This window comes from Copadichromis virginalis, linkage group LG7 (assembly GCF_057382275.1).
Source record: "Copadichromis virginalis isolate Kocher_CV1m ecotype Utaka linkage group LG7, C_Virginalis_male_GT1.1, whole genome shotgun sequence".
In the NCBI taxonomy this organism is placed as follows: domain Eukaryota; kingdom Metazoa; phylum Chordata; class Actinopteri; order Cichliformes; family Cichlidae; genus Copadichromis; species Copadichromis virginalis.
In genome coordinates, this window is record NC_140624.1 from 51,208,483 (window position 1) to 51,221,224 (window position 12,742).

At 40.0% G+C, this 12,742-nt stretch overlaps 1 protein-coding gene across 3 annotated transcripts in view; it reads right to left on the reverse strand.

Moving 5' to 3' along the window:
• loxhd1a (lipoxygenase homology PLAT domains 1a) overlaps positions 1 to 12,742 on the reverse strand; it is a 43,117-nt gene that overhangs the window by 5,468 nt on the left and 24,907 nt on the right. For all 3 annotated transcript variants that reach the window (XM_085464043.1, XM_085464044.1, XM_085464045.1), the window contains exons 25-35: positions 12,504 to 12,671; positions 12,248 to 12,429; positions 11,985 to 12,101; positions 10,044 to 10,206; positions 9,642 to 9,796; positions 9,300 to 9,509; positions 3,489 to 3,615; positions 3,162 to 3,370; positions 2,844 to 3,029; positions 1,412 to 1,539; positions 1,182 to 1,299 (exon numbers count right to left, since the gene is read on the reverse strand). In XM_085464043.1, the coding sequence (XP_085320169.1) occupies positions 1,182 to 1,299; positions 1,412 to 1,539; positions 2,844 to 3,029; positions 3,162 to 3,370; positions 3,489 to 3,615; positions 9,300 to 9,509; positions 9,642 to 9,796; positions 10,044 to 10,206; positions 11,985 to 12,101; positions 12,248 to 12,429; positions 12,504 to 12,671 (1,763 nt within the window). The remainder of the gene's footprint in view (positions 1 to 1,181; positions 1,300 to 1,411; positions 1,540 to 2,843; positions 3,030 to 3,161; positions 3,371 to 3,488; positions 3,616 to 9,299; positions 9,510 to 9,641; positions 9,797 to 10,043; positions 10,207 to 11,984; positions 12,102 to 12,247; positions 12,430 to 12,503; positions 12,672 to 12,742) is intronic.

Sequence of the window (12,742 nt, forward strand, 5' to 3'; positions counted from 1 at the left end):
AGCAGGTACACTAATCCTGCCTCTCTGAAGGTTTCGAGTTTCTAATAACAGGAAAAATCTTCTCTGTTAGGCCAAGAATCAGCCAGACATCTATTAGCTCTCCCTTCTGCGTATTTATCTGGACAGATTACTATGCTGGCAGTCCACCTGGTGCACCATTGTGTCAGTTTCAAGGCGACGACCTGTCCATAAAGGCAGCATATCTGCTTGTGATGCTGAACACACAAGGCTCTGTTCAGGGTCAAGTCAAGGAGATGTTCACAGCGGCTGAGACTCGGGCACGGATGGACAGGGCTTTGTATTGTTTCTGACTGCTCTGCCGCCCTACAGGCATGGTGCATTTAGTAGAGAAGACATTTGCATAGGAAATGTGTTCTACTTCATCAAAACCTTTAGCCTGAGACTTCACACTAAATTTAGTGGTGGGAAGTGATATCATCCTCACAGAATCATTTAAAAAAATCTTTCAGTACTGAGGCAGTCAATTCCAATATGTTGCACTAGTATTCTGTAAATTAATTTATATATAAGATGAAATGATTTCTCTCTCGAGGCCAAACACGGTGCTCATTTGTAGCGTGTGCGTACTGTAAGAGAGAGCGTGTCCGTGATTCAAGCAACAGCGGCACGGAGAATAAAATGGGTCAATATGCTCACTCCAGGAGTTCTGGGCCCTGCTCTGTGTGTGTTGTTGCCTGTGTCTTTGTGTGTGGTTGAATCATTGACCGTTCTCCTGCAGGCAGGGGTAGATGTGTGTGTGTGTGTGTGTGTGTGTGTGTGTGTGTGTGTGTGTGTGTGTGTGTGTGTGTGTGTGTGTGTGTATTTGTCTGTGCCGTATAATAGATTGAATGATCCTGTGACCTACAGCATGTGGTGCCAGGATAAAAAAAACACAAGCCTGTGAGTGCTTTGTACTATTGATCTTGGAATGAGATAGCGATTACTCTTCTGCTTTTTATGTTGCTGGTTTTATGTTTTATGGTTGAGATCTGCAGTTTCTTCTTTATAACAAATTAGGCCTCGACAAGAACAAAAAATTCTATGCATGATATTACTAAAGAGCTCAATCTGCACACGTTCCCTTTTGCTCTAGCTGTTCCTGGGGGTTTTTTCTAAACCCTTTTTACCAAATAAACATCTTCTAAATGACTGCATTGTATCTGTGTGCCTGGTGAGCCGACCTTGTCAAGAAACCAGTCGGGCCGACTGCCTGATCCATCTATCCGGAGTCGCATTTTTCTCAGTGGGGCAACGTCATCGATCTCCATGTTAAAGGTGTCCTCTTGACCTCGCTCAAACCTTTTGTTCACCACCACATCAAAGCACAAAGTTTAGAATCTTGAGTATGAATTGGTCCTCTCTTTATTTTACAGTTAGATACATGAATGAAAATAGAAATCATTGATGCTACCTGTCCTCATTCTTCTGCAGCAGCATCTCCTCTGTACTGCCGTTGGCCCCAAAAACAGTCATGAAGATCTGGGTGTCTGTTCCCGCATTCTGCACATCTCCGGTTACCACTGTCACCTCATAGATAATCTAACATGGAAAGATTATCAGACATCAAACAATACTATCCTCCCACAAGTACATCTACAGCTTCACTGGACGAGCACATACGAATTAATTCAGTCATTTTAAGGTTGTAAACAGTGATAAAATAAACACAAATGCAGACATTGGTTATTTAATAGCTATGCCATGAAAAGGGAGGTGACAGCCAATATTTTGGGGCTTCCAGTGTAGCAACAGTTGTGAATATCTGGGCTAAGAATTCCTGTTCTGTGCACCAGTGAAATATAAAGGAGCTAAACCATCGTGTAGATGGATGCTGATGGTTTAGAGTAGTTGTAGGCAACTCCAGGCCTCGAGTGCCGATGTCCTGCAGGTTTTAGATGTGTCCTTGATCCAACACAGCTGATTTAAATGGCTAAATGACCTCCTCAACATGTCGTGAAGTTCTCCAGAGGCCTGGTAATTAACTAATCATTTAATTCAAGTGTGTGTATACAGGATGAGATCTAAAACCTGCAGGATACCGGCACTCGAGGCCTGGAGTTGCCCACCCCTGGTTAGAGTCCAGTTTGGCAAACACAAATCCTGATGTTGCTAGGATTTTCACATCAACTGCTGTCTTCTGTGCGTGTCAACCACCATGATGTCTGGCTGGTTGGCCAGAAGCTGCGCCTGTGTGACAGTCAAAGTCCCATAGGACCTTCGCCATGTTGCTCTCAACTACCTCTGGAGGTGTCTCCCATCAGGACTTGTGGACTTCTCTATATGCCACACAGGTGTTCATCTACACCATCCTAGCCACTAGGTTTTGTCTCTATGGAGCTAATGCTTAGGTCCTGCTCCTGTGCTGCCGTGATCACCATCTGTGCTGTCCTTTAGGCCAGCTTTCTCTAGACACTGAAAGGATTTCTTAATTTCCACTTCTTCAGTCTGTTGATGGCAGACCCCATGGAGGGCCTTGATCTTCCTCCTGTTCTTTATCACAGTCTCCCTTCAGCTGCCTGAGACACTGTTGTCATGCTGTTGCTTTTCGTTTTATCCTGAATCACGGCTCTGACAGTCACTGATGATAACCCTCCTGCTTAGTAGAGCCTCAGCTTGCAAAAACCTCTGTGCAATGTGAGGTGTTTTCATGTCTTGAAATCAGTGGAAATGATGTCCTCTTGTGGACAGCTTATTATATATTATTATACATGTACTATGGTAAGTTTACTACTTTGTACTTTCTAAATTATTCTCTTGTCTTAATTTAACTCAGTAACACCATGATGTATGTATGTTGCCTGCAACATGGCTTTGCTTTCAATAACACGTCTACATTTACAGACCTTATGGGAGATAGAAATGGCTTCTGAGTCCAGCACACTGAATACTCTAGCAGTCAACCCATCTCCTCGATCTTTGGCCAGCCAGCACTTGCAAGCAAATATATATTTGACCCCTTTGGTTGGCACAGCAACACATAGTTCATCAACCAGCCAGCAGCTCTCTGGAGTGGCCCCATCATGGCCGAGCTGCAGGAAGGAGAGAAACAATCACTGCCAGGAACGTGGGTGTATTTTTTCTGTGTGTTTCAGTGTGTGTGTGTGTGTGAGAAGCTATGTTAGTGCAAAATCTTCAGTGAAACAAATTCACCTGTCACTCACCTCAACCTTTTTGATCTCCCCCACATCTGAACCGTGGGACTCGAAGCTCTCCAGAGAGCCGGCCTCAAAGCCCTTCCTCCCGTCTTGCAGGTCCAACCACAACCTATCTGTCTGGGTGTGATTAGCCCCGATAATGATGACATAAGCCCTGCTGGTGGTGCTCGCATCCCTCTCCAGTCCAGTGTAGATGGTGATGTGATAAGGTATGACTGCATAGAAAGGGCCGAGCAACTATTCGTTCATTTGATGCATTCAAGGGATTAACAACAAACACATGAGAGAGCATCAGGTGAACTAGCAGTGCAGAAGAGACTTGAGTTTTCTTACTTGGAAGATCAATTTTTTCTTCTTTCTTCTTCTTGTTCTTCTTGTTCATGTTATTGTCGACGCTTTTCTGCATTAGAGCCAAGTTCTTCTTTTCACTGGCCGAGCTCTCTCGAACTCCTTCATAACCCTGAGAAAACAGAACGGACACTTAGTGATGCAGCAGCCATATCTGCAGAGATACAGACCCAAGTCGATGCTAAGCCACTAAATGTTTTACAAAGACTTCAAAAAGGTGCTGAAATTATTTCAGGTGGTGTGCCACGAAAGAACAAAAAATGAATCCTAGTCACTTTGGTGATCAACCGCCATTCACTTTAAAGTGGATCTGTCACACTTTTTCTCATGTTATGTAACATATACAGCAGGGCTCTGTGTTACAGTGGTAAATGCGCTTATACAGCCAAAGTTTCAAAGAATGAGGTCAGCATATGTGCAAGTAATTCATATGAGCCAAACACTGATGTGAATTTCAAACTTTTCAAATTCATTTATTTTTTACTCTTGGCTCTGTTGTTGGGAGAAGATCTCCCTAATATGGTCTTCTCAGGCACACAGGTCCGGCTGTGAGCACAGAAACCCCACCCACTTGCTGTTCTCTGTAATTGAGGGGCTGCCAATGAGAACTAGAAAAATTTGCATTTCCTGCGAAAATGCAGTGTGGATGCTTAAAGCTGAAGCTGTATGCAAAAAGTAGCTGAAAAAGCTGAAAAGTTGCAGAAATTGTAAAAACTTTGCAGAAGCAAAAGAAGTTTGCTAAAATGGAATAACTTAGCAGAACTGCAATATCTTAGAGGAAACATAATACTTGGCAGAAATACAATAGCATAGCAGAATTTAGCAGAAATATTGTAACTTACCAGAAACATGATAACTTCTCAAAAATACAAGAATTTAGGAGAAATAGTATAAGATAACAGAAAGAATATATTTAGCCAAAAATACTTAAACATTACAGAAACACTATGATTTAGAAAAATAGTACAACAGAGCAGAAATATTGTGATTTACCAGAGACACTGTGATGAACTATGAATATTGTAATTTTAAATTAAGACTATGTTTTAGCACAAATATTATAATTTGGCAGAAATACTATAATTTAGCAGAAATACTATATTAAGCACAAATCCTATAAAAAGCAGAAATGGTATGATTAAGCATAAATACTACATTTAGTAGAAATACTTTGTTTTAGCACAAATCCCATAAAAAGCAGAAATACTGTACTATGATTTAGTAGAAAGACTATAATTAATCAGAAATACTAAATTTAGCAGAAATACTATATTAAGCACAAATCCTATGAAAAGCAGAAATACTATATTAAGCACAAATCCTATAAAAGCAGAAATAGTATATTAAGCACAAATCTTATAAAATAGCAGAAACAGTATGATTTAGCACAATAGTAATAAGTTAAACAGAAAAATTGGAAAAGCAAAATGGACAGCTGAAAAAATGCTGAACATGCTGAGGGTCCCTCAAATATACTTGTTAAATGACAAAAATCTGCAAAAAAATTTATTACAGCCACACAATCACAAATATGTACACATGAGGAAACACACATGCACAGAGAGACCCACACACAAGATCCAATTCAGTCAACCAGTCTAAATATATTGAATTTAAATCTTAGAATGAGATCATCCCATTAAAAGCCTTTCTCTCTCTCTCTCTCTCTCTCTCTCTCTCTCTCTGTCACACACACACACACAAACACACACACACACACACACACACACACACACACACACACACACACACAGGGAGAGAGAAGTAAGTTTCTAGGTCAGCCTGGGAGCTGGTGAATTTGAATCCACCAATCAGAGAGGCTGTGCACTTTTCCCCACCAAAACAGGTGCATCTGTTTACACACGCAGCAGCACAGAGAGACACAGGATTTTTGCAGTCTATTTCTCATAGTGACGACTCCCCTCAAACAAATGACCGTAATTTCCTAACCGTAGGGGCTAGAACGGTCATTCTTACACCGTTTTGTTCAGAAGAGATGGGGGAATCTTCAAGTGTTGACAATTTAATATTAAAATATGAATTTTTAGAGATATATGACATGGATGACTTGTTGACTTAGAAGCCACGAATTCCCCAATATGCAAATTTGAATGCCTGAGACCACATATGTGATTGGCTGGCTGGGAAGCCGTGCAGGCCCTGATTTGTGGATTTGAATTCCTCAGCCCTCAGATATGATTGGCTGGCTTAGAAGCCACGGAGGCCCCAATATGCAAATTTGAATGCCTCAGGACACTTATTTGATTGGCTGGGAAACTGTGCAGGCCCTGATTTGAAAATTTGAATGTCTCAGTCCTCACAGAGGATTGGCTGCCTGGGGACCTGGCAGAAATATATAGAAATACTATTATTAAGCATAAATACTACATTTAGTAGAAATACTATGTTTTAGCACAAATATTATAAAAAGAAGAAAAACTATAATTTAGCAGAAATACTATATTAAGCACAAATCCTATAAAAAGCAGAAATACTATAATTTAGAACAAACAGTATAAAAAGCAGAAATACTATAATTTAGCAGAAATACTATGTTAGGCACAAATCCTATAAAAAGCAGAAATACTATAATTTAGCAGAAATACTATGTTAGGCACAAATCCTATAAAAAGCAGAAATACTATAATTTAGCAGAAATACTATATTAGGCATAAATCCTATGAAAAGCAGAAATAGTATGATTTAGCAGAAATACTGTATTTAGCACAAGTACCGAAAAGTACCAGAAACACTATGATTTAGCAGAATAGTAATAACTTATTGAAACACAAATGCACAGAGGGACACACAAACACAGGCTCTAATCCAGTCAACCAGTCTAACTATGTTCAATTTAAATCCTACAATGACATGCTGTCAAATAAGGGCAGGGTCCTCTCTCTCCCACTAAACAAACACACACACACACACACACACACACACACACACACACACACACACACACACACACACACACACACACAGGGAGAGAGGACTAAGTTTCTAGGTCAGCCTGGGAGCTGCTGAATTTGAATCCACCAATCAGAGAGGCTGTTTACGTTTTCCCGCCAAAACAGGTGCATCTGTTTTACACACGCAGCACAGAGACATAGACCTGCTTCTTTCAGTTTATTTCACATAGTGAGGATTCCCCTCAAACAAATGACCATAATTTCCTAACCATAGGGGCTAGAGCGGTCATTCTTACACCGTTTTGTTCAGAAGAGATGGGGGAATCTTCAAGTGTTGACAATTTATCATTAAAATATGAATTTTTAGAGATATATGACATGGATGACTTGTTGACTTAGAAGCCACGAATTCCCCAATATGCAAATTTGAATACCTGGAGCCCACATACATGATTGGCTGGCTGGGAAGCTGTGCAGGCCCTGATTTGTGGATTTGAATTCCTCAGCCCTCAGATATGATTGGCTGGCTTAGAAGCCATGAAGGCCCCAATATGCAAATTTTAATGCCTCAGGACACATATATGATTGGCTGGGAAACCGTGCAGGCCCTGATTTGAAAATTTGAATGTCTAAGTCCTCACAGAGGATTGGCTGCCTGGGGACCTGGCAGAAATATATAGAAATATATAGAAATACTATGATTAAGCATAAATACTACATTTAGTAGAAATACTATGTTTTAGCACAAATACTATAAAAAGCAGAAATACTATAATTTAGCAGAAATACTATATTAAGCACAAATCCTATAAAAAGCAGAAATAGGATGATTAAGCATAAACACTACATTTAGTAGAAATATTATGTTTGAGCAAAAATCCTATAAAAAGCAGAAATACTATATTAGGCACAAATCCCATAAAAAGCAGAAATAGTATGATTAAGCATAAATACTACATTTAGTAGAAATACTATGTTTTAGCACAAATAGTATAAAAAGCAGAAATACTGTAATTTAGCAGAAATACTATATTAGGCACAAATCTTATAAAATAGCAGAAATAGTATGATTTAGCACAATAGTAATCAGTTAAACAGAAAAATTGGAAAAGCAAAATGGACAGCTGAAAAAATGCTGAACATGCTGAGGGTCCCTCAAATATACTTGTTAAATGAAAAAATCAGCAAAAAAATGCACAGGGAGAGAGAAGTAAGTTTCTAGGTCAGCCTGGGAGCTGCTGAATTTGAATCCACCAATCAGAGAGCCTGTGTACTTTTTCCCGCCAAAACATGTGCCTCTTTTTACACACGCAGCACAGAGAGGCACAGGATTATTGCAGCCTATTTCTCATAGTGAGGACTCCCCTCAAACAAATGACCATAATTCCCAAACCGTAGGGGCTAGAGCGGTCATTCTTACACCGTTTTGTTCAGAAGAGATGGGGGAATCTTCCAGTGTTTACAATTTATCATTAAAATATGAATTATTAAAGATATTTGACTTCTAATGCACCATAACTGAGTAGAGCGAAGCAAAAACTGCCTTGACTTGCCCTCAAACAACGCTTTGTAACTCGAAATCTATTTGGAGTATCGATATCATTCTTTCACCGTAAGAGACAGCAGGCTTTGGTGAACAGTCATGGAAATTTTCAGGTCTCTGTGGAAATCCAAAAAAAAATTATGACGAGAGAAAAAAGTGGTTCATTTCCAGAGTTTTAAATCTGAAGAAATCTGAGCGAAGGACGAATTTCCTACCCTCAAACAAGTCCAACTCATTTCAGAACGGTAATAGGTGAGAAAGAAATTCTTGAATTGTGAGCGTCAGGGGTGTCTGAAGATATTCGGGGACAAGCCTCATGTCTTAAAGTCGCTTCGTTAAGGAGATATGACGATTCGAATATGCCTCTCATTACAGAAATCCAGCGATGATTTTGAACAAGCTCTCCATTGACTTTATATGGAGAGTTTTGAGACCTTGTGTTGGTCTGAGGAGATTTGCAAAAATTCTATAAATCCCACAACAATGATAGTGACATTTTCTGAAAGCCAGCAAAAATACCTACGTTTTGATGTATAATTTGTGGAAGTTGAGTGAAAATTGAGCAAGTAGCAAGAAGTTGTTCGGACATGAAGTGAAAATTGCAAAACCTTCAGTGGCACACTGGAAGCCAAGAGCATAGCAACCATAACAACGCATGTATTTTGTGAAAAATCACAATTTTGCAACTCAAAACTTTAAGAGGCATAAAAGTAAAACAGTAAAACATTTGAAAAAGCTGAATCATACCTGAATAGCCCAATAATTTGTGAACATTTTAAAGTTTGAATGGTTGTTCTAGGTGAAAATATGAGGAAGTAGTTAAGTTTCAAAAACAAGCAAATTTTAGCAGAATTGCAGAAGTTTCCCATTCATTTCAATGGGACAAATTAAAGGAAAAAAGCTTAATATTTTAAAAAGTATAATAGTTAAAAATAGCAAAAATCGTAGCGTAAATTAGCAGAAATAGCAGAATAGTTTAAAATTTGAACGGTGAAAATCGGCTGAAAATTGTGGAAGTAGTTAAGTGCCAAAAAGTGTACGGAAGCAACTAGAATAATAATAATAATAATAAAGAATAAAGAGAAACAGGAACTCAATAGTGTGGATGCTTAAAGCATCCACACAATAAAAGGGAGCTAAAATGGCTTTTATTTGGTCTGTAAATGAACTGAAGGGCAGTTATTATTTTTTTGCTATTGTAAAAACATCTAAGAATAAAAATATGGAGCTAGAACTGAGGACATTACGTTAATTGTGCTCAACTAGTGTAAGAAATAGAAGAAATCAGTATATCAAAACCTCTTTCATGTAAGAAGTAGCACTTTAGATTGTTCATGTTACCTTGACATAAAAGTATCTTTGGATGCGTCTATCCTCTCTCTTCTTGGAGAGCCAGCGTTCACATAAGAAGAGGAACACCTCTTCTGTATCAATGTCCAGCACCTCCACCTGATCCAAGTACCAGTCAGGACTCACCATACTGTTATCATGGCGAATTTTTATTTTGAAAATCTGACCGAGGTCTACTGCCTCTATAGTGAACTTATCCACCTGGGAGAAGAGAAACATTCAGGAAATAACATCAATGTTGTGTACTTCTTTTTTGCTCTGTAATCTGGAATATATATATCTACAGTGTAGGAGACAAGAATTAAAAAGGTCACAAAGTTCAAGCTTTCTTACAGATCCTCTTTCAAACTTGTTGCTGTTTGTCTCCGACTTGCTCAGTTTTCTCTCCCCGGTGTCCCCCAGGTCCCCGTAAATGGTGAGGAAGACGTTGGCATCAGTGCCGGCTCCATACACATCACCTGTCATCACGGAAACTTTGTATGTGTGGGCTGTAGTGGGAGACAGTGATCACAGACAGGCAGGGGATTTTGTGTGAGGCTGCTGCCAGGAAATAGATTGAAAATGAAGCAATTTTGCATCGTAGTTTGATGCTGCTGTCATAACAGAGACTTAGTTGGGGGTATAAAGGACCAGAAGGGAAAACTGTCTCCAAACTAATGCTCAGAAGGGCAGATAAAAAGACAGGATGACAAATCGTTTTTGTGTTTCTAATAATGCAGCCAGCAGGTAACATACTCTCCAGAGCGTCTTCCACCTCGACTTCAGTCACTTTCAGGCTTCCATCTCTTGAAAGTTTCTCTGTGATGATGTCAGAGGGCACAAGCTCTCCCACCGTTTCTCCATCGTCCTCTGACTTGGCGAGCCACCGCTCACAGGGGAAGATCACGGTCTCTGAACCCTACAAAGAGACGATTAAATTCTGCAGTTTAATCTGTGTGTTTGTGTCTCGGAGGAGGATCAGCAAACAGAATATTTAGACTGGCTGAGCAGCAACCCAATATGTTGAATCACAAATGAAATCACAGTGCTGCTTGACCAGCTAAGAAGACAACATCACCACCTGCTGATTAAAAACAGAACTGTTCCGTTATTAGAAGAAGGGAATCAGAGGATGTGCTCCTGAGTGCTGAAATCAATCTTGTGAATGAGGCTTTCGGGTGTGGCAGCCCAAATACAGCCCTAATAGAGTGTCAGTCCTCTGCGCAGTGAAATGTAACTCTGGGCGTTTGATATACGGCTGCACAGTTTTAAAAACTTGAGTGCTGACATTTAATTTATTTTTTATATTTGCACTCAAAAAGCAAATATGGTTCTTTTTAGGTATTTAAATGTTTTAGATTCACAATTTACACACAAAACATGCAACAGTTTCATGAGATATGATCACCTGTACTAGGTTGAAGTACCCATAATATACACTCACTGGCTACTTTATTAGGTACACCTTATTGGACCCCTTTTTTGCCTCCAGAACTCCCTGAAATTTTCATGGCATAGAGTCAGGTGCTGGAAATGTTTCTCAGAGACTTTGGTCAATATAGACATGATAAAATCACACAGTTGCTGCAGATTTGTCAGCTGCACGTCCGTGATGCCGAACCCCTAATCCCACCACATCCCAAAGGCCATTTGAGGACATTGGACTCATTGTAATGATCAAGAAAACAGAAGATGGGTAAACTGTGGTCATAAAGGGGCGGACATGGTCAGCAACAATATTCAGGCAGTCTGTGGTGTTGCTCTGTGGTGCTCAGTTGATACTAAGGAGCCCACATAAAATATCTCCAACACCTTTATACCACCACTAGTCTGAACTGTTGGCACAAGGTAGGATGGACCCATGCTTTCATATTTGTTTACCTAAATTCTGACCATATCATCTGAATGTTGTGGGAGAAATTGAGGGTCAGACAAGCCAACATTTTTCTAATGATCTATTGTCCAATAATGGTGAGCCTGTGTGAATTGTAACCTCAGTTTCCTGCTCATAGCTGACAGCAGTGGTTCCCAATTGTGCCTTTAAGGTATGCCTTCTGCATATCTTGGTTGCAACAAGTAGCTTTTTGTGTTACTGTTGCCTTCCTAACAGCTGGAAACAGTCTGGCAATTCTCCTCTGACTCCCAGCATCAACAAGACACTTTTGCCAAGTGAATTCACTGCATATTATCTCTTGTCCAGGCCGTCCTCTGTAAACACCAAAAAGGTTAGCGCAGGAAAGCCCCAGTGGATCAGCAGTTTCTGAAATATTCACACCAGTATATCTTGCACCAACAACCATGCTACCTTCAGAGTAATTTAAATCACCTTTCTTCCCTATTTTGATGCTCAGTTTGAATTTCAGCAGTTTACAGTCATGTCTGCATCACTAAATACATTTGGTTGCTGCCATCTGATTGGCTGATTAGATATTTACTTTAGCAAACCAGTTGAATAGACAAACCCAACAAAGTGGCCCTGAGTATATCAAGTAGTTCAAATTACCTTCACCTCTTTCTACAGTACAATGCTACTTGCACACTTTCTGTGCTGTCAGCCATCAGTAATATTAATTCACCAATATATTACTGCAATATTCACCAAAGTTTTCTAAACTGCTATTATCAGCTACTATCATATTTTTTACTTAAGCCAGTAAAACACTTTCCCTCTGTTCATGTATCCTCCGCAGACAGTACCTTTCCTTTCCTGAGGAGGCGTCTGATTTCCACTCTGTCCAGATGCCAGCCTGGGTTCACCCCACGGTTGTCATGGCCAATACGAATCTTCTCAATTACATCTCCGACATCTTCTAGCTGCACAGACAACAGAACACTTGGATAAACGGACAACTTTCACAAGTGCAGTTCATTGCTGTAAATGCAGAAACACGCTCATGACTTTGCTGTTCTAGTCCCCAAAGCAGGATGAATGTATTTATTGCTTCCCTTATTTAACTTACCTCAACAATAAACATGTCCTCAGCTCCTCTCTCAAAGTACATTCTCCTCTCCCTCTTGTTGACACACAGGGACTTCTGCTGGGTGCACACTGCATCTCGGCCATACAGGATGATGAAGACGTCTGCGTCTGTACCGGCTCCAAACACGTCACTTGTGAAGATTTTGATCTCATAAGGAACGACTATAAAATGGAATAATAACCAATTAAGTTACACTTTTAATACAGTTAGAATATGGTGCACTTTTCTGACTTACATGGTGTGTAAAACTCAGTTTGAAGAGGATTAGGGAAAAGCTCCCTGACGATGGCTCCATCATCCTCTCCTCTGTCCAGCCAGCGGCCGCAGGGGAAGTGTAGTTTCTGTCCCAGAGATGGAGCATCAATCTCCACCCAGTCAAGAAACCAGCCTGCTGACCCTCCCCCTTAAACATTAACAGAAAAGACTGTGATCATTTATGTAGATGTAGTCGGAGTATTTCTGCATTATTCTCGG